The following is a 21,040-nucleotide window of genomic DNA, read 5'->3' as shown; positions in this document are numbered from 1 at the left end:
TCTGGGTGAAGAGACTAATGTTTTAAAATAACATATACAGCTGATTAATTCAGTAACTGCCCATTTCAGTACTGTGTGTTCTCTAAACTAATTAAATGTCTATATAAACAAAGCCTAGATTTCTTGAATGTTTTTTAAAAATTTTTAAAGATGTATTTTATCTGTGTAAGTGTTTTGTTTGCATGCATGCATTGCAAAATGTGAATATCTACAGAAGAGGGTACTGAATCCCTGAAAGTAAAGTTACTGATAGTTATAATCCACCATGTAGACACTAGGAACTGAACCCAAGTAAACCCAACTACTGAGCCATATCTCCAGCCCTTAGTAAATCTTAATCAGAACATCAGGAGCTAAAATTGGTATATTTCTAGACATCCTAACAGCACAGGTCCCAATGGTAAATTAACAAAACACTAACCAGTTTTTCACAAAGGAGACTATAGAGTATCTGCTTATAGTCTCCTTTACCTCACGTAAATGCAGCTCGTGATTTTGTGAGCTGTGCTGAGCCAATATCAAGCTATTCAATCAATGATGCCAGAATTGTGGAAAGTACAACTTCCACAAATTCATGTCCACCCAGAATCTGTAGCTTTACTCAGAACTAGCCTAAGGGGCTGTCGGTGTTATTGAACTGTATATTATATAGCCATCATTTGTGAGAGCCGGGGGCCAATGACAGACACAAGCAAACACACAGAGAATAGGAGGAGGGGAAAAGAGGCGTCTTTGTAGATGTAGTAAATTTAAAATGAAGTCATACTAGATTGAGGTCAACACTCACGCAGGGCTGACTGACATCCTTAAAGGAACCTTAGATACAGAGAAATCCTGGGAAGTCACCCACAGGATAATGCTTTATTTGTTCTTTGTTTGCTTGTTTTGTTTTATCTTACTGATTATTTGCTTGTATTTACAGTCTCTGATTTTATGTTTTTACAGGTATTGTGTATCTGTGTCTTTCACTGGCATTCTGTGGTTAGTATATAGCTGCCAGGAAAAAGAGAAAAAGGAGTAAAAAAGTTTTATAGTGAAAGCTGAAATGTTATGGTGTCTAAGAACTTAATTTTAAATGCTTTAGAGGAAAGAAAACAGAATTTTAAACTGAGGAATCTACATGGTATGCAAACATGTTTGTCTTTTTCTTATATTTAAAACTATCATTAAGAAGTAGTATTTAAAAGAAGGAATCATATGACATGTAAATAAAGAAAATATCTAATAAAATAAAGAAAAAAAGTAGTAGTATTTAAAAGCACAAGGCATGCTGGGTAAGGCAAAGCAAAAGAGGGAGAACAAGGAGGAGTTGCAGTGAGGTCTCCCTGCTAGTATTACACTAGCAATCAGTACAGAAAGGACAGGACCATGTTACACACATCACCTGACGATCTATGTTCCTCAGAAAGGTGGCCAGGCTTATTAAATGCTAAAGGCCAATATAAGAAATGTCTCAATGGTAGGGAATCCACACTGCCCTGACTTCCCGCACGACAAGGACAATGGTGGCTGAGAACAAACTGAAATATGAGGAACACTTACCTCAGAAACCTTTAGGAGACCAGCTGAAGCATAATAGTTTGCTACAATGCAGGCTCGGAGCTTATCCATCATCCTTCTGGCTTCAATCAGTCGCTAAAAACAAGTGACAATGATTTAAATAACAACAATGATTTAAATAACAACAATGATTTAAAATCCACAGAATAAACACAAACAACAAAAGCAAGAACTCAGCTTCTTGAGTTGCTTCAACAAATAAATACTTCTCACCTAATTAACCTGGCAAAGATACAGACTGGAGATGTGCCTCATGTGTATAAGCAAAGCCCTGGAGCCTATGCTTCTACCCCAGAGCAGCCTGGGGATGGGGGCAGTGTGCGTGCTCAGTAGTGTCTTAAAAATTCCAAATATACTGGGCCTGGTGGCACAAGCCTTTGATCCCAGCACTTGGGAGTCAGAGGCAGGAGAAAAGATAAAAAGTTCTTAAGTTTGAGACCAGCCATGTCTATAGACTGAGTTCCAGGACAGCCAAGACTACACGGAGAAACCCTCTCAGAAAAAAAAAACAAAAAACAAAACCAGGGGCTGGAGAGATGTTCTAAACCAGAGGTTAAGAACGCTGGCTGCTCTTCCAGAGGTCCTGAGTTCAATTCCTAGCAACCACATGGTGGCTCACAACCATCTGTAATGGGATATGGTGCCCTTTTCTGGCCTACATACAGGCAGAAGAACACTATACATAATAAATAAATCTAAAAAACAAAAAACAAAAAAACTACAAATAAAACAAGAACAAAATATAGTGTGTGAGCTTATTTAGTAATTAAGAAATAACTATAGTATACTGAGAACAAAAAGGATTATCTTTGGAATATCTTTATCTTTGCAGGTGGAAGTTCAAGTAGAATTTTTTATCTCTTCTCCAACTTTATTTATTTTGAGGTTTTTGAGACAAGGACTCATGCGTCCCAGGCGGGCAGGCTTCAAATACACTAAGTAGCTGAGGATGACCTTAAATGTCTGGTTCTCCTGTCTCTACCTCCCAAGCACTGGGATTATAGATGTGTGCCCAGCCCTCAGGATAGTTTCTCATTTTTGTTTTGAGACAGTCTCCTTCTGCAGCCCTGGCTGCCTGAAACTCACTGTAAAGACCAAGATGTCTTAGGACCCACAGAGGTCCATCTATCTGGGCCTCTGCAATGCTGAGAAATAAAGATGTGTGCTACCATGCCCAACACTGGAATTTTGTTTTTTAAAATAAACTTCATCAAATAATATACTTTCACTTCCATAAATTTAGCATTTTCAATTTATCATCATTATACCTGGTCAATGACATCAATCTCATGTTCCTTATTCTTCATCTCAAGAGCAAACTGCTCCTTAATAATAGTCTCAATTTTCTGCACAGCTGCATCTCGAGCTACAGAAAGAACAAAAAACATACCAAATTAATCAGTACCTACTGATTTAAATCAGCAGCCAAAAAAACCAGCCCCCACCTCCACCCCACCAAAAACCAGAAACTGCTTTGGGTTCATCACACAACAGCCGAAACAAGTACACAGAAATATAAAACTATATAATCTGTTCTTAAGTGCTTCAGAAAGAAAAATGTTTTTTTTCATCTGCATCAAACTGTCAGATGGGGAAGAAAAAAGCAAGCTAATAACAAAATACCATGTGATAGATATAGACAGGTCATGGATATAGTTAATAAAAATATCTTTTATTTGGTGTGTGTGTGTGTGTGTGTGTGTATTTGTGCATATGAATATGCAGGTATCTGTGAAAGCCAGAAGGAGGTATCAGATAGCCTGGAGCTGGACTTCCATGAGGCTGTGAGTTGCCCAGTGAGTGCTGGGAACAGAAGAGCAAAGGCTGCTGACCCTGAGCCATCTATCCAGCCTCAAATATATATCATTTATGTTAGTTAAAAAAAGATAAACCATGAGTCAAAATGTTAATATAATCAATAATCTATTTTCAACAGATTATATAATGGTGAAATAACAATGAACTTTAAATCCCCACTAGCAGCTACCAGCACGGTTAGTAGTACTAGATCAGTGTTTTCCATTATTCACGGGTAGCTTTCAAGACTGTTCTCACATCTGGCATGTTCCTAAGCATTCATGTGCTAACAGCTTGGCTCCAGCTGACAGTGCTACTGCGAGCTCTCAGCAAGTCTAGGTGTGCTACCTAGTATCTAGCTGAAGGAAGCCCATGCCTTTCAAAGATTATACGCACCCCCCCCACACACACCTGTTTTTCTGTGTAGCTCCAGCTGTCCTGGAACTTTCTCTGTAGACCAGGCTAGCCTCAAACTCAGAGATCCACTGCCTCCGGGATTAAAGGTGCTCAAACCATCACCTGGCTGAAGGACACATCTTATCCTAAGCTCCTGCGGCTCACTCTTTCTCCTTCAGCTTCTGGACTCGTGTACCATGAACAGCCCCACTACTACCAGAATGATTTCCTGATACTCCTCCCCTCAGGCCTAGGAGCTATGGAACCAACCAACCTCTGAAAGCATGAGCCAAGAGAAACCTCTCTCCTTTGTTTGACATCTGTTAGCCAATGCCCAAGTGAAACATTTAATGAGCACAATTAATACTTTAAAGTAATGTTATCCTATTTAAGCAACAGTATCCATGAAATAACCTGATCATTCTTCTTTCTACATACATGAAAATAATACAAAGCTATATTAAAAACCTCTATCACATACAATCACCTCACATGGTTATTCTATATTACAGAGACATCAAAAACTTTGATCCTATATTATTATTTTTAAAGATTTATTTCAGTTTTAATTACATATTTATGTGTATGAGTGCAGACGCCCAAGGAGGCCAAAAGTGGCATCTACTTCCCTGGAGCCGGAGTTACAGGTTATTGTGAGCTGCCTGACATGGATGCTGGGAACCAAACTTGGATCCTCTGCAAGAGCACTGGGCTTGGGAGCTAGAGTGAGCGCTCAGCTGTCAGGAGCACTGAGTACTCTTGCAGAAGAGACAGGTTTGATTCCTAACACTTATACTAGAACTAATAATCTCTTGCAACTCCAGTTTCAGGGGCTCCAACACCCACTTTTGGGCTAAGCGGGAAATGCATGTGCATGGTGCATAAACATATGCAGGTAAAACACTTATATACATAAAATTTAAAAAAAAAAGATTAGTTGGTAGCAGCACATGCCTTTAATTCCAGCTCTCAGGAGTTCAAGGCCAGCCTGGTCTACAGAGTGAGTTCCAGGACAGCCAAGGCTACACAGAGAAACCCTGTCTCAAACAAAAACAAAAACAAAAACAAAAAACTAAGCATAATGGCAGACACCTTTAATCCCACACCCAGGAGGCAGAGGTATGTGGGACCCCTGTGAGTTCAGGCCAGCCTGGTCTACAGAGTTAGTTCCAGAACAGCCAGAGCTACATACCAGAGACCTTCTCTCAAAAGACCAAAGAGGGGGAAAAAATCTTTAAGAAAAGACTGGAATGCACCCTTGACCACTGAGCCACCCATCTCTCCAGTTGCCAACATTCTGATTTTAAGTTATATGCAACAATAGCTAAGACTTACTTTACTTCCAGACTACTTAATCATGTTCCTGCCGGATCCCCTCCCTTGTATGTGACACGTGGTGAAGTGCACAGAACACTAGGCTAACCCTTCAGCTTATATATGATGGTATTCATGTAGATTCTAAAAATCCTGTGCAAAGGCAAATGTCAGCAAAGTTAAGTCTCAAAGCAACTAGACGGCTACCTGAACTCTCAATCGCTTTATGCCGCTTATTTGGAAGGGCCACAGATACATCCTCATAATCAGGGTCAGTTTCTTTGATTGTTCGCTTGATTCCAGACATGGTGAAATTCAATTCTTCACTGTGAAGCAATAACAAACACATTAATAGTACTACTATGAAATACTAGCATGTATAAATGTTTATATATACACACAAAGGTAATAAACAAACACTACAAAATATTAGTAGTTATTTTGTATGAGTCTGTGCATATATAGGCTGAATATGAGTGTTCTTAAAAATTTGAATCCAGAAATCTTTCAACCTTGGGAGAATTTAGATTTTCTGGTTAGGGATGCTTAACTCTCAATGTTTGTGTGTACTCAGCCAACAGCATTAAAGTCTAACATTAAAAGTTTCCAAAAATATTGTCAGCATGGCTATTTGTTAAAAATTCTGGATTTCCCTTCTAGGGGAAAAATTCCTTAACAATGCTGCATGCTGCTCTGCGGCTCACATTTCTTCATTTCTTCCTTCCTTTTTTTTTTTTTTTTTTTTTTTTTTTTTTTTGAGACAGGCTTAATCTATGCATCCCTGGCTGCCCTGAAGCTCAAGGAAGATCAGAGTGACCTTGAACTCAGGGATCTTTTAAATGCATTCATGACCATGCCTGATCCTGCTCATACTTTTCAAAAGAAGTCTAGCTTTCAAAAAAGGATATGAGAATAAAACAGACTTTGATGAAAGCAATGTTAAGCTTACAGTGCTGTGTAATTCAGAAAGCTTTTAAGCATATCTCAAAGCATGACTAGTATAGCTCAGGGCTCATTCTAATATGCAAACCCCAATTCCATTACTTCTACAGTGCTTGCTATAAGTGGGTACTCAATAAAACCATCCCTGATCTTTTAGTATTATTAAAACAAATGCAACTGTGTACTTAATGGCTAAACTAATGACCAACTTTGCAGTATGGTTAATTAGCCAGGCTTACATTAAAACAATGCCATAAATCCTCTAATTCCACAATGTCTCATACATTGGGCACTAATCACATGTGGCTACTTACACCTAAAACTAAATTGATTAAAATTAAATAAAGTGGGGTTGGAGATGGTCAGCAGCTAAGAGTACTGGTTGCTCTTCTTAGGGGACCTGAGTTGGATTCCCAGCATCCACATGGTGACACAAAACCTTCAGTTCCAGGGGCTCTGATTCCCTCTTCTGACCTCCATAGGTACCACACATGCATGCAGTTCAGACACATGCAGGCAAACCATCCAGACACAATAAAATTAGATACATAAATAAATTATGTATAAAATTTAGTTCCTTTTTTTCTTTTCTTTTTTGCCACAATGAACTCCTGACAATGAATTCCCAGTGCTCAATAGCCAGCAGCAAGCAGTTAAGTCACTGCCTGAGAATAAGAGAGGCCACCATGAGCCAAAATGCACCCTCTCAAAAGCATGCAGCCAGTGCACAATATGAGCCAGCTTAGGAACTATTGGACTGGAATGTATGCCACATAAAGATTTTTATTTTAGGGCTAGAGAGATGGCTCAGTGGTTAAGAGTACTGACTACTCTTCCAGAGGTCCTGAGTTCAATTCCCATCAACCACATGGTGGCCCACAACCATCTATAATGGGATCCCATGCACTCTTCTAATGTGTTTCTGAAGACAGCTGCAGTGTACTTATATAAATAAAAAATAAATAAATCTAAAAAAAAGATTTTTATTTTATCAGCCACATTTTAAGAGAAATAATATCTAACCAATATAAACAAGTCAGTACTGTGATTTTATAGTGGTGTATTTTACCAAGTCTTTAAGATCTGATATGTTTTGTACATGTGCAGCACATCTTAATTTGTACTAACCATCCTTTTAAAGGCTCAATTAATGACATGAGGCTAGTGGCTCCCTTAGTGGGCAGTTTGAATCACTAATGAGATTAGAACATTGGTGGAGCAGCAGGGGCAGAGAGGCAAGGGGGAAAAGTACCGGCAGAACAGGCAGAAAGATCCCTACAGTGATGACCTATAACACTGAAGACTGCTTCATGAGTCCCAGACTTGTGCTGTGGGGCTGGATTTTCCCTGTCCAATTACACTGAAATATTAGTGCAGCAGGAAGCCTGTGATTGGACAGAGAAAAGGGAGGCGGAACTAAGAGCTGCAGAGCAAGGGAGCTACAGAGGACAGAAGGAAGCAAGATGAAGGACGGACAGGAGGAAGATACTAATCCCGCATGGTTTTAAATAGCCACAGGTAGTTATGAATACCATATAGGGATAGAATAATTAGAATAACCTGTCTGATCTAGGTGAGCAGTTTGTACCATTATCAATTGGACCTGAAATTATTGTGTGGGCATCCTGTGAATTGAGAATTTACTTTTATATAAATCTTACTGATTGATAAGTTCCTAGAGTTTTGTTTTACTGGGTGACTGAAAGGTGGGACCACCGACCACAAGGGGATTATGGTTGGGAGGGTACGGATGGCACTGAGGCAGCGAACCGGAGATGGGAAGACCACGAATAGTTGCTGCATGGGGCTAGCCGTGGAGGCAGCGGAGGTGGCGGGCAGAGAGTGGCTGGAGTGCAGGAACTTGGGGGTTCTGTTTTAATACTTCCTGCAACAGTGCTGTACCACTAAGGGAGATGAACGTACCTAACCAAATGCAGAAACACACTTGCTATTTCTTGAGGTGTTTATTTTAAATGAAGGCAGGTGTGGTAGAAATAACCATATACCTGACTCTAAGAAAGTGGATCACCAGATCAGGGCCAGCCCAGGCAACACAGTAAGACTCTGAAATTTTTAAAAAAAAAAAAAAAAAAAAAAAAAAAAAGGCTTTTCACCGCTGGTGCGGTAAGGCCGCACGCATGAGGTCTGACCGCGGCCGACATGGCGGACATGTGCAACTCCCTCACCCTCGGAGGCAACTCCTCTCCTAGCACCAAAGACATCAAGAAAATACCACACAGAGTGGGTAGGCATCGAGGTAAACCATAACCAGCTCAACAAAGTCATCAGTGAGCTGAATGGAAAAAACATTAAGGATGTCACAGCCCAGGGTGTTGGCAAAGCTGGCCAGTGTGCCTGATGGTGGGGCTGTGGCCGTTTCTGCAGCCCCTGGCTCTGCAGTTTCTACTGCTGGTTCTGCCCCTGCTGCAGCAGAGAAGAAAGATGAGAAGGAGGAGGAGTCCGAGGAGTTGGATGACCACATGGGATTTGGCTTGTTTGATTAAATTCCTGCTCCCCTGCAAATAAAGCTTTTTATGTATCTAAAAAAAAAAAAAAAAAAAAAAAAAGGAAATGGGGGGGTCTTAAAAACAGGGCAAATCTTAAGAACGTGGTATTAGAATCCAGCCTCTGCTCAGGCCTCACAGACACTGACAGGTACTGGACTGGGATACTGCTGAGTCCCAGCCAGCAGACTCCCATGCCACAAGTCACCTGGGAAGCGAATTTACGTCAGTTTACACCCACGTCTGCTCTCCACCCTTTCCTTTCCCCTCCTGCCGGAGAATAAGAGAGGCCACCATAAACCAAAATGCATCCTCTCAAAAGTATAAGGTGGGGCAGGAGACAAGGCTCAGTGGTTAACAGTACTGCTGCGCTTCCAGAAAGCCCAGATTTGATTCCCAGCACCTGCACCCACATGGGAGCTAACAAGTCTGTAACTCCAGTTCCAGGCAGTCAAAGTCCTCTTCTGGCTTAATAGGCACTGCACAAAAATCTATGCAAGCAAAACACCACACACAAAACAAAAACAAACCTTAAAAAAAGTCTAAGTGTCTCCCGCCATTACCATATGGGAGAGACACTGGGGCCTGAACTCCTCTCTTGGAGCCCCACCCCAACCCTTCTGTCTGTCTGTCTATGGTGCTATTACCTTTCAAATAAGCTCCTTATTCCCCACTAATCCCTCTCAGTGCTCCCTTGAACTGTCCACTCCAATCTAAGACCTTACAAAAATAAATTATTAACTAAAAACGACTTATTTTGTATGGAAATGCCTTAAAACACAAGGCAATAAAATTTACTCAGTTCACTTCCCCCCCCCCCAAAATATTTTTAAATGTGTTCATTTAAAGGTGAGACAAAAGCATCTATTTAAAAGAACCTCAGGTCTTTGTTTAGTCCTTATACTAAAAGAGGAAAACAAACACAGAAAGCCTACCACGGTGCCTCTAATTACAACACTTGGGAATGGAGGAATTTAATGCTAGCCTTAGCTACATATCAAATTGGAAGCCAACCTAAGTTGTAGGAGACCTTGTCTTAAATACTAAGAGGGACTGAAGAGGTGGCTCAGCAGTTAAGAGTACTGCCTGCTCTTCCAGAGGACCTGAGTCTGATTCCCAGAACCCACATAATGTGCAACTGTATGCAGCTCCGGGTCCAGAAGACCGAAGGCCCTCTTCTGGCCTCTACTGGCACCAGGCACCCAAAGAGCACAGAGACATGTGGGCAAAACACTCATACACAGAAAACAACAATAAAAAATAAAATTAAACAGATAACCAAGAGATCACTGAAGAGAATTGAATTAGTTTATCTCAGAGACAGTCACCTGATTCAGATGACAGTCAGTCATTATACAGATACATAAATCCTGGATAGTAACACTAAATTTTAAAATACTCCAAAAAGCATGCAGCATTTATAAGTACCCTATGTAAAGCCATGTAAAGTCTTTTCACAACTTAAGTTACCTGCTGTAATTTTCAACCTAAGTATTTTTGGAAGGTCTGGATCTGACTAATCTTTTTTAAAGTTAGTAAAAAGTAGTGTTAGGCAGGGAGACAGCTCAGGGGCAGGGTGCTTGCCCAGCATGCATGAAGCTCTGGGTTCAGTCTCCAGTGCTACATTCAAACAAAGCAGGAGGTAGCAGACATCTGTAATCACAGCACTCGGGTGGAGGAAAGGCCATCCTGGGCTACACAGTGAGTTCAAAGCCAGCCTGGACCCTATGAAAACCTCTCAAAAGAAAGACATACAGCCAGAGAGACTGTTTCTTCTTTGGTTTGTTATTAGTCAATTTTGAGAATATCTTGGTGATGGAAAAAAACAAAAAGAAATAACAAAAAAATCTATATGGCTAATTCATTTTCATTAGGTATAAATATGTGTGTACATGGCAAGAGACTTCAGTCTCCTGGAAATGGAGCTGGACAGGTAAGGACTGCCGTGTGGGTGCTGGAAATTAAACCCTGATCCCCTGGAAGAACAGCCAGTACTTTTAACAGTTGAGCCATCTCTCCAGCTCCTAATTTCTTACAAGGCCAAATAATAAGACCCAAAAGGTCTTCTACCTGCAGGGATCAATACATCCCAGCAGACCTTCATATCTGTTCCAGAACCATCTCCCCAGAGGTGGCCTAACGTCTGGAGAGTGTGCCAAAAGTCTTATGGCATTACCTGTAAGGGTGAGATCAGGAGGAGTATCATCTGCACCTACCTATGAAATTCATAATGTGCGTGTCCTGTCCTTCGCAAATAATCATAAGAATAATCCTGCCCAGAAAGACGTATTAAGAGGGAAGGAAAGTTCATCGAAAACCAACTAGTGTTATTTTATTAAACTCAAAGGATAATGCAAATTAAAACAAACTGAGGGCAAGAAGGGAGAAGTGAACAGTCTGAGTGGGGACAGGTAAGGAAGAAAACCATCAACATATCAATGTATGCTGAGGTTGCTTATTACATTAAGAACTTGCAATGAAGCTTCCTCTGTCATTTCAAAGGATATTTAAGTTTTAGCTAAACATAAAGAGTTGGCAATTATCCTGAGAAGTTTAGAATAATTCAGGTCTGTTTCTGCCTAGCAAAAACAATACACACTGAAGTAAATGACAGAGAAGGGTCGGCACACTTGCAGAGGCATTTTCCCTTGCATGGGAGTTAACTGTGTACTTAATCATTATTGTGATATTATAGTTTGGATTTCTGGAAAGGAAACTCTGGTTTCTTTGCTTTGGTTTGCTTTTGAGCAAGGTCTAGCCCTGGGTGGCCTAGAACTCTGAAATCTACCTGCGTAGGCCTTCTAAGTGCTGGGATTAAAGGCACAAGAACCTCAGTTCTTAGACAGAAGTCAGCTCCACTTGGAAACAAAATGCTTAGTAATCCTCAACTTTGAATCAGTTAAAGCTGGAAAGAATACTGAGACAGTGATTGAAATCTTTATCCTCAGTTTTGTCTGTGAGGATGGAGTTATTGAGACAAAAATCAAATACAAATAAATGAAATGCTAGAACTAAAATAAAATCCTCAGTCATCCACACCTCCAACTTAATTTCTTCTCACCACACCTCCTGAGTCAAACCTAGGGCCCACGTGGCAGGCAAAGTGTGTTACCACACATCTCTTGCCTCCAACTTACAATTTTTATCTCACCAAATAGTATGGTCATAGAGAGCAAATGTTGTCAATTAAAACATAATAAAGAAAAAATAATTCTTTTCATAAACAACACAAGGAACCCTATCATGCCTATTCAAATAACAGAAACAAGTGAGTTTTGACAGTGGTATCAGTCATTTAGCGGTCTATACTTTTAAACTATAAAAGGGCATAGTGGTGCATCCATGTAAGCCTAGCTGCGAAGGCAGAGGACTGCTACAGGTTCACAGGCAGCTCCATCTACAGTGTGAACTCACAACTAGACCCTGTATCAAAACCCAAAACTAAGCAAAAAAATTAAAATATGTTACATAATATTGCCACTGGGTTTACTTACTTATTTGCCGAAGTAGGGACTCGCTATGTAACTTCGCCTGTCCTGCTTCCCAAGGGCTGAGATTAAAGGTGTGTGCCAGTACACCAAGCCTATCACTGTAAACTACAGGGTTTCTCTTCATAGACCTGGGTGTTTTGGATTTCACATGGCAGATAGTTCTCATCTCAGGAAAGACCTAGATCCCTAGGGCCCATACAAGAATCCTGCCATCTCACAGAAGATGCAACTAATTTTGAGAACAAGTAGAAAAACCTGATACATTAAGGCTCTTCAGAAGATCTGTCATAGACTACCTCAAGTATCTTGTCAGCAATTTTATGTTCCTTGGGCATGTGAATCTTGGAACTAAGAAGATCTGCACTCTCCATCAGTTTGGCAGTGAGGGTAGGGCAGGACGGGCACGTGCAATCAGGGCCATCCCAAGATCCAGGCAATGTTCACTGCTTAGCCCTCCTTTTCACATTGTTCAGGCCAAACTTCCCACTCTCTGAACAAGATAACTAGTGCTCCTGTGGTAAACATCAAAACAAGAAAGGTATGATCCATGCTTCAGAAATCCACACAGAATGGAAAACTGATAAACCTCATCAATACCAATCCAGGCAACAAGGTTGAATCTCAGTGTTTATAGCAAGAGGGGAAGCAGGACGAGGTACAAACTGAAGGATTCTATTTCCTAAATCCCTCAACTGATAGATGCACAATCAGAAAAACAACAGCTACTTCCTCCTCTTCCTCCTTTCTTGTTTGTTGGGTTCTGTTTTTGTTGTTGTTTTGAGACAGGGTTTCTCTGTGCATGTCTGGCTGTCCTGGAACTCACTCAGTAGACCAGGCTGGCCAGAAAAACTTGAACGAAGCTGACAGTGCTGGTGGTGGTGACTGACTTGAAAGAGAATAAAGGTACTTTCAAGTGACCATATCTTATATATTAGTAAGAGTGTAAGTTACATGAAAATTTATTCATTTGTACACTTGAAAGCCCGAATCTCACTGTATGCAAATTATACCCTGTTAAGAAAGGCATTATGAGCCAGGCAGTGGTGTCGCACGCCTTTAATCCCAGCACTTGGGAGGCAGAGGCAGGCAGATTTTTTGAGTTCAAGGCCAGCCTGGTCTACAGAGTGAGTTCCAGGACAGCCAGGGCTACACAGAGAAACCCTGTCTCGAAAAACCAAAAAAAAAAAAAAAAAAAGGCATTATGCAGCAGTTTCTGAATTGTCCTTCGTTTAGTCTCTGCTCCATAGTTAGTCTCTGCAACTCCTTCCATGGGTATTTTGTTCTCCCTTTTAAGAAGGAACGAAGTATCCACACTTTGGTCTTCCTTCTTCTTGAGTTTCTTGTGGTTTGTGGTTTGTACTTTGTGTATTCCGATCTTCTGGGCTAATATCCACTTACCAGAGAATGCATACCATGTGTGTTCTTTTGTGATTGGTTTACCTCACTCAGGATGATATTCTCCAGATCCATCCATTTCCCCAAGAATTACATAAATTCATTTTTTTAATAGCTGAGTAGTACTCCATAGTGTAGATGTTAACACATTTTCTGTATCTATTCCTCTGTTGAGGGACATCTGGGTTGTTTCCAGTTTCTGGCTATTATAAATAAGATTGCTATGAACAAGAGTGGAGCATGTGTCCTTATTAGATGTTGGAGCATCTTCTGGGAGTGGTATAGCTGGGTCCTCTGGTAGTACTATGTCCAATTTCCGGAGGAACCGACAAACTGATTTCCAGAGTGGTTGTACCAGCTTGCAATCCCACCAGCAAAGAAACAGTGTTCCTCTTTCTCCACAACCTCGCCAGCATCTGCTGTCACCTGAGTTTCTTATCCTAGCCATTCTGACTGGTATGAGGTGGAATCTCAGGGTTGTTTTGATTTGCTCCACCTGGGAATCCTTCCCATATTCAATCATCAAATCTAGACACTATTGTGGATGCCAGCAAGTACTGGATGACAGGAGCCTGATATAGCTGTCTCCTGAGAGGTTCTGACAGTACCCGACTGAGTACAGGGTCCCCAATGAAGGAGCCAGAGAAAGGACCCAAGGAGCTAAAGAGTTTGTAGGCCCTTAGGATGAACAACAATATAAACTGACTAGTACCCTCAGAGCTCCCAGGGACTAAAACTCCAACCAAAGAGTACACATGGTGGGACTCATGGCTCCAGCTGCATATGTAGCAGAGGATGGTCAAGTGGGTCATAAATGGGGGGAGAGGCCCTTGGCCCTGTGAAGATTCTATGTCCCACTGTAGGGGAATGCTAGGGCCAGTAAGCAGGAGGGGTGAGCTGGGGGAGGGGAGAGGAACGGGTTTTAGTTTTGTTTTGTTTTGTTTTTTTATTTTATTTTTTGGAGGGAAACCTGGGAAAGGAGATATTGTAAATAAAGAAAACATCTAAAAAAAGAAAACATGTTTTGTTTTTTTATTTTATTTTTTGGAGGGAAACCTGGGAAAGGAGATATTGTAAATAAAGAAAACATCTAATTAAAAAAAAAAAAAGAAAGAAAGAAAGAAAGGCATTATGAACCAGGGTTGGTATCCCTAGCCTAGCCTTTAATCACTCAGGAGACAGAGGCAAGCATATCTCTGAGTTCAAAACCAGCCTGATCTACAAAGTTCCAGGCCAGCCAAGGCTTTTACACAGAGAAACCTTGTCTCAAAAATAACAACTGCAATAACAACAATAAAAAAAGAAAGAGAAGAAAGAGAAGCATTACAGAATTCTTTTCTAACCATGTCACACTATCTACTTGCCTCACGATACGCATTTCCTAAAACACTTACGGGTAAATTCACATGCTGTGGTATGATCTGCCAACTTTGATGCCCATGCCTCTTTCTAACCTTGATCTCAGATACTGGTATGATTCCCCTCTCTCTGTCCGTCAAATATTCTTGAGTGTTCTGGACTTCTGTGTTTCTGGTTCCTTCTGCCTGAGATGTTCATCCCTCGGGTTAGCTTCATCAGATCCACACTCAAACACCCACATCATCTGAAAAGGTCTTCCTTAACTGCCTCATCCAATACATCTCTCCCCCACATCCTTCCTCCAAAGTGTCTGAAAGCATTCAGTAAACTGTTCAAAAACACCCAACTAAAACTACTAGCCAAAGTAGAAAATTCCCAAGGAAACAACTACTAGCATTCATAGCTCCCTTTACAACACAACCACACCTTGCAGCACCGGAGAGCATGAAGGTACAAGCCTTTAATCCTAGCACTTCTGAGACAGAGGCAGGCAAAGCTCTATGACATCAAGGCTAGCCTGTCTACACAATGACTCTGGATAGCAAGGGATATTGAGTGGGGCCCTCTCTTTAAAACCAAAACAACACAGAAAACCAAAACATGGAAATAGAGACCAACTCCACCATTACCACCATGAGAAGTCCCTGCCCCCTGCACCCCCACCCACCTCCCAAGTGCTCAGATTACAGGTGTGATGTACCTCACCCAACTACCCTTGGCATACTTTCACCACAGGTAACTAACAGTTTCCTTCCTATTGGCTCTTCTTATCAGGATGCACAGCCCTTGTCTAGTGAAAACCAATCTACCTTTGTGCAATCAAAGCACACATGCCTGAACGCCAGTCACCTTCCAGTGGATTCCTATTTTACCTTGACCCACTAGTTCTACTACAGCACTCTTCATCCTTCAAGAATCAAAGGAAATTCTAACTCACCTGTGTGGCAAACCTGCAGCTTCAATCCTCTTGTCTTAACCTCCTACATAGCTACCGCCACAGGTAGCCACAGGTGCGATGACTAGCCACACCCAGCTGGGTGAACACCTACATAATCCAGGATAAGAGAATCAAGTAAGGTTAAGTGTGGATTCCAGCAGCATACGCTTCTAAGCCCAGTGCTGAGAGATAGGGCAGGCTGATTGTAAGGATCCTGAGTTCAAAGCCAGGCTTAGAAGCATAACTAGACCCTGTCTCTACCGTCCCTCTCCTAAAGGCAGTCATGGCAGCTCCCATCTGTAACATCAGCACCCAGGGAGGTGGAGAGGAAGGACTGCCAAGAGTCTGTGGCCTGCTTGTCATACTCAGGGAACTCTAGGCCAGCCTGCACTACAGAGTATGAGCCTACTCCATCTCTGATCACTGAAAGCATATAAGTACAATTTAAAAATCCACACAAACTCACCACCAACACAAGTATTTTTTCTCTTGTAATTTTGCAAATGGAATCGAAGGCCTTTCCCAGCATTCTGTCACCAAGCACCACTTTCAGCCACATGGACCAGAGGCTATGGAGACAACCACTGTACATTCTTGTTTTTCAGCAAGGGAAATCGCCACCCCCCCTTAATCCTCTAATGGGCAGTAGTATACAGACTGACAAACAAACAAACAAAAAAACAAAAAAAAACAAAAAACACGGTGGCAAATTTAAAGAAGAGATAACAAAAATTCAAGTAAAAAAAAAAATTAAATTTCACAATTGAGGCCTGGAAAGCTGGAATAGTAGTTAAGAACACTTGTTCCTGCAAGCATCTCAGGTTCAAGTCCCAAAACCCACATGGTGGCTCACACCATCCCTAATTCCAGCACCAGGGAATCCTATGCTCTCCTGTGACCTCCACAGGCACCAGCCACTCAAGTGGTACACAGATACACACACAAACAAAATGCTTATACACATAAAAAAAAAATACATCTAAAATCAAGAAAACAACCCGTGGTGGAGGTCTGGAGGGATGGATCAGTAGTTAAGAGCATCTCTGCATAACCATTAGGACGGGAAGTCAGATTTGGATCCCAGCACCCATGTAACTAACTAGGTGTCCTACAAATGCTTGTACCTCTAGCTCTGAGGAATGCACTCTTCTGGCCTACAGGTGTACAAAGCTGTGTACCCACATGCATATACTCACACACACAATATTTTTTTTAAAATGCATGGTTGAACGAGAATACTCAATCCAAATATTTCCAAATATTTCTAAGAATATATCCAGAGGGAATGAAATATACCCAAATGAGGGTAAGGTGCATCTAAGATAGGCTAAGTTCACGGATCTATGATGTAAGTCTTAGTTCTTTACACGTGAATACAACAATTAGGCACCTAGAGCTTTATATATGGTATGCAGCTGCTGCACCACAGAGATTATATTCCCATTTCTCCCTATAGATCTTCTTACTATATTTTGAGATATGGTTTTGTTCAGTTGCTCAGGATGACCTTGAACTTACTTTGAGCTAGTGATTTTCTGCCTTAAAAAAAAAAAAAGGCTTATCTAAACTGTGATGCTTTTAAGTCTTTTTTTTTTAAAAAGCTATGTTTTGCCTGCATGTAAGTAGGTAAACTGCATGTGTCCTTGCACAACAGAGGCCAAGAGAAGACACTGGATCCCCTGAACCTGGAGTTAATGGTTGGTTGTAAGCCACCATGTGTGGGTGCTGAGAACTGAATCCAGATCCCCTGCAAGAAGACAAGTGTTCTAAGCCATTTCTCCAGACTTAAAAAGACTCCTTTTCATTTATGTGTACACTTGTATGTTGTGTGTGTATGCATGTATACAGGGGCCCCTAGAGGTCAGAAAAGAGCATAGGAACTCTTGGAGCTGTAGTTACAGACAGTTGTGAGCACCCTAAGATGGGTGTTGGGAACAAGTCTTGGGACTTCAGCAATTTAAGAGTATCTTTCCAGCTGAGACCCTCTGCTTTAAGCCTGGGAGTAGCTGGGGTGACAGATCTACCACTAGGTCTGGCTCTTACAGTCTACACTAAAAAAGTACTTTAGCTGGGCACTGGGACATACCTGTAATCCTACTACACATGCAGAACCACCTGGGACATACCTGTAATCCTACTACACATGCAGAACCACCAGGTGTTTACCCCTACCCTTGACCATATGAACTTGAAGCTTCTGTTTCAAATAACTAAACTACCCAACCAACCAACCAAAACCAGTAAACAAACTACAACATGCCAAATAATACACAGCAGACAGCTATTACAACTGTAGGAAATTTTACAGAGAAAGTCTCTTATGCTATCCTCACGTTACGTATAATAGCTAAAGAATATTTAGCGATAAATGAGAAAATGAAAAAAATAAAAGGTCTGGAGAAGCAGTCCAGTGTTGAACTGCATAGCACACGAAAGACTCTGGGTCCCACCTCCAAGCACTGAAAGCAAGCTCCTCACAACAGAACCAGAAAGGTGCAGATAGAGGATCTAGTGGTTAAGAGCATCGGCTGCTCTTTCACAAGACCTAGTCATGTCAGATTCCCAGCACTTGTGATGGTCACAACAGCCTATAACTCCAGGTCCAGTTATTACACCTTCTGGCCTCTGTAGGTGCAACATGCAAGTGGTACGTAGATATATACAGGCAAAACTCATACACTTGAAATCAATGTTTTTAATCTGTGGAGGAAAATATTAACATATGTCAATAACCAAGAAATGACAGAGCTAGGGACACACTTCAGGGGTAAAGCATGTGTCTGCAGACATTCCTGAGACCACGGCATGCTTATGGAGGTCAGAGAACAACGTACGGGAACCCGTTACTTCCTTCTGCCCTGTGGATCCTAGGAATGGCACTAAGGCCATCTCGCCAGTGCAAAAAGGAGCAACTCAACTCTAGTAACTTATAAGCCCTCTTGGTTTCCAGAGAGGAAATACACATTCTGTTTCTTCTCTGTTCTCTGCTTAATCTTTTAATCCTGACTTTTATACTGTCACATGTGTTTTCTCAACATACTGACCGTATAACAAATATGTAACTCAGATTTAATTCTTGTAAAACAGAGATTGAGGCTGGGTGGTGGTGGTGCATGCTTGCCCCATCTCAATAAATGGTACAGTTATCTATCTAATGTGGTTGCTCAAAACAAGAATTAAAAAGGGAATGCAGGTCATGTGGACAAAAGCCTATTAATCTCAGCACGGCAGAGGTAGGGACAGAGGAATCCGGAGTTCAAAGCCATAGCTATATATGGAGTTTGAAGTCACTCTGAGCAACATAAAACCTTGTTTCAAAACAAAAACTAAATATCCAAAACACACACACACACAAATCAAAAAGCAACCCTCAGCATGTGGTGCCTGCAACTCCAGCTCTTAGGAGTTGATAAGGTACAAGAGTTCAAGGCCAACCTGGGCTACTAGCGATCTCTCCCTTTCCCTTCTTCCCTTCCAAGTCTCACTAATTATACCTCCAAAATATCCTCTCATCTTTTCACTGTCCGCTTCCATTGCTATGGACTCAATCCAGGCTACCGAAGAAAGCTGCATCCTGACTCCCCAGGCCGCCTCGCGCGCGCGCGTGTGCACACACACACACACACTTTTGACTTCTCCGATGTAGTGGTGGGATTGTGCCACTACCTTCTCAAAACCTTTACACAAGCTTCCTATAAAAAGTAAGTCGGCCAGATGTGATGGAACACACCGTTAATCCCAGCACTGGGAAAGCAGAGGCAGGCAGATCTGAGTTCGAGGCCAGCCTGGTCTACAGAGCGGCCTGAAGTTCTGAAACAGGACTGTATATGTATATGTAAAGAGCCCCCGACCCCCAAAGGAACAACAAAAAGTAAAACAGTTAAAGCATCCACCCCTCATCCCTTGTCTTGGTCCTACCTTTAAGACAGACTACACAAATATACACTCCCATAGTAATTACTTCTGGACACTAAAATTTCTTCTTTGTCCTTGTCTGCATTTTAAAATTTCTCTAGGATGAATACTTGCTACTTATTAAGGGCAACGATACTGCTGAATAAATGTGTATTACGTTCTATTTTATGTTAATTAGAAAATGGAATTTTAAAAGTGGGTTGTTTCTGCAATCAGGTATGTGCCTAGATCAAAATGCGAGCAATATCAAAACTACTAAGATGTAAGTGAGCTGCAGAGTTATTGGACACAGCATTTTCTGTTGAGCATAAATACTTGCATAATGGAGATGAGCTCTAAGCCTTATTGTCTTTTGCATTCCGGCTTCAGCCGTCTTTCTGGTCAAGTCCTCACTTTTCCGAAGCTTCCCCACAGACACCGCACCGTCCTCCGCCCTCGTGCAGGCGTCTCGCAACCTTCCCAAGCCGCCGCAGATTTCTTTGGGCAAATCCAAACTTGCCGAGCCGACCTCGTCTCGGGACCACCCGCGGGTCACCGCGCAAGCTCAGCCGCCGCGGCTGCAAAGCGCCCCGTCTGAGGCTGCGCGGCGGGAAGAACCCTCCCCACGCCGGACCTGGCTCTCCGCGGACCCGGGCGCCCACCCGTCCGCGCCGCTGAGCGAGCCGTCCGCGCGGCCGCGGTGGGGGAGGGGCGCACGTGCCCGCGCCAGACAATGCCTCGCACAAGACGCGCGCCCGCGCCGACACTCACCCTTCCCACGCGTCCGGCCGCAGCGCCGCCCCGCCGGGACCCGGAACCCCCACGCGGAGAGAAAGAGCAAAAGGTCTCCTCCCGTGCGTGGAACCGCCGTGCGAGGCCCGGGACCCGCCCGCACGGAAGCTCCCGATAGATCAGCCCGCCCGCCGCGAGGCTCCGCCCCGTACGTCACCTCGGGGGCGGCGCCGCGCGGGCGCGCGCGGTGGGGGCGGGGTCGGGGCGGCGTGGCCGCGGGGGGCTAAAGCTGCCTCTGAACTCTGACCCCGGTGTCGCACCTTCGGGTTGACTGGCGTGAGCCCGTGAACCGTTGTCTTCACGCTGAAAGTTTGAGGGAGGGCTGGGCCTCTTGTAGTCACGGCGATAGTAACTATGGTGACCGCACTGCTGAGCGTACCATCTTGCGTCACTGTGCCTAGTGATAGGGGTGTATATTGCAGCAGTAACCTAGTAATGTAGTATCGTGGGGTAAATACTTGTAGTCTGGTGACTGAGGCAGGGGCATCACAAGTCCAAAGCCTGTCTAGCTACATAGTGAATTCATGCCCCTGTCTCAAAAGTAAAAGTTGATGATAGAGTGCTTGCTTAGCACAGTGCTGTGGGTCCAACCTCCAGCACCATAAATATATTTGTTTTAAACAACAACAACAACAAATGAAAAAGAAAAGGAAGGAAGG

The 21,040-nt window shown here is 42.5% G+C and overlaps 1 protein-coding gene across 8 annotated transcripts in view; it reads right to left on the bottom strand.

The window, feature by feature from the left end:
• Positions 1–20,664, bottom strand: part of Yeats2 (YEATS domain containing 2) — a 96,201-nt gene extending 75,537 nt beyond the window's left edge. Inside the window, exons 1-5 of one of the 8 annotated variants that reach the window (XM_031363403.1) lie at positions 20,361–20,545; positions 12,301–12,516; positions 5,275–5,393; positions 2,829–2,926; positions 1,543–1,635 (exon numbers count right to left, since the gene is read on the bottom strand). In XM_031363403.1, the coding sequence (XP_031219263.1) occupies positions 1,543–1,635; positions 2,829–2,926; positions 5,275–5,374 (291 nt within the window). In that variant the 5' untranslated portion in view covers positions 5,375–5,393; positions 12,301–12,516; positions 20,361–20,545. Of the gene's footprint in view, positions 1–1,542; positions 1,636–2,828; positions 2,927–5,274; positions 5,394–12,300; positions 12,517–15,695; positions 15,804–19,929; positions 20,282–20,360; positions 20,546–20,641 lie in introns of those variants that run through there. The other 7 variants (XM_031363406.1, XM_031363407.1, XM_031363401.1 and 4 more) reach the window with 7 other exon arrangements.
• Positions 20,665–21,040: the final 376 nt, after the last annotated feature.

The sequence above is a fragment of the Mastomys coucha genome, unplaced genomic scaffold (assembly GCF_008632895.1).
Source record: "Mastomys coucha isolate ucsf_1 unplaced genomic scaffold, UCSF_Mcou_1 pScaffold12, whole genome shotgun sequence".
NCBI lineage: Eukaryota > Metazoa > Chordata > Mammalia > Rodentia > Muridae > Mastomys > Mastomys coucha.
The sequence above is the reverse complement of the archived record's forward strand: the minus strand, read 5'-3'. Positions and strand labels throughout refer to the sequence as shown.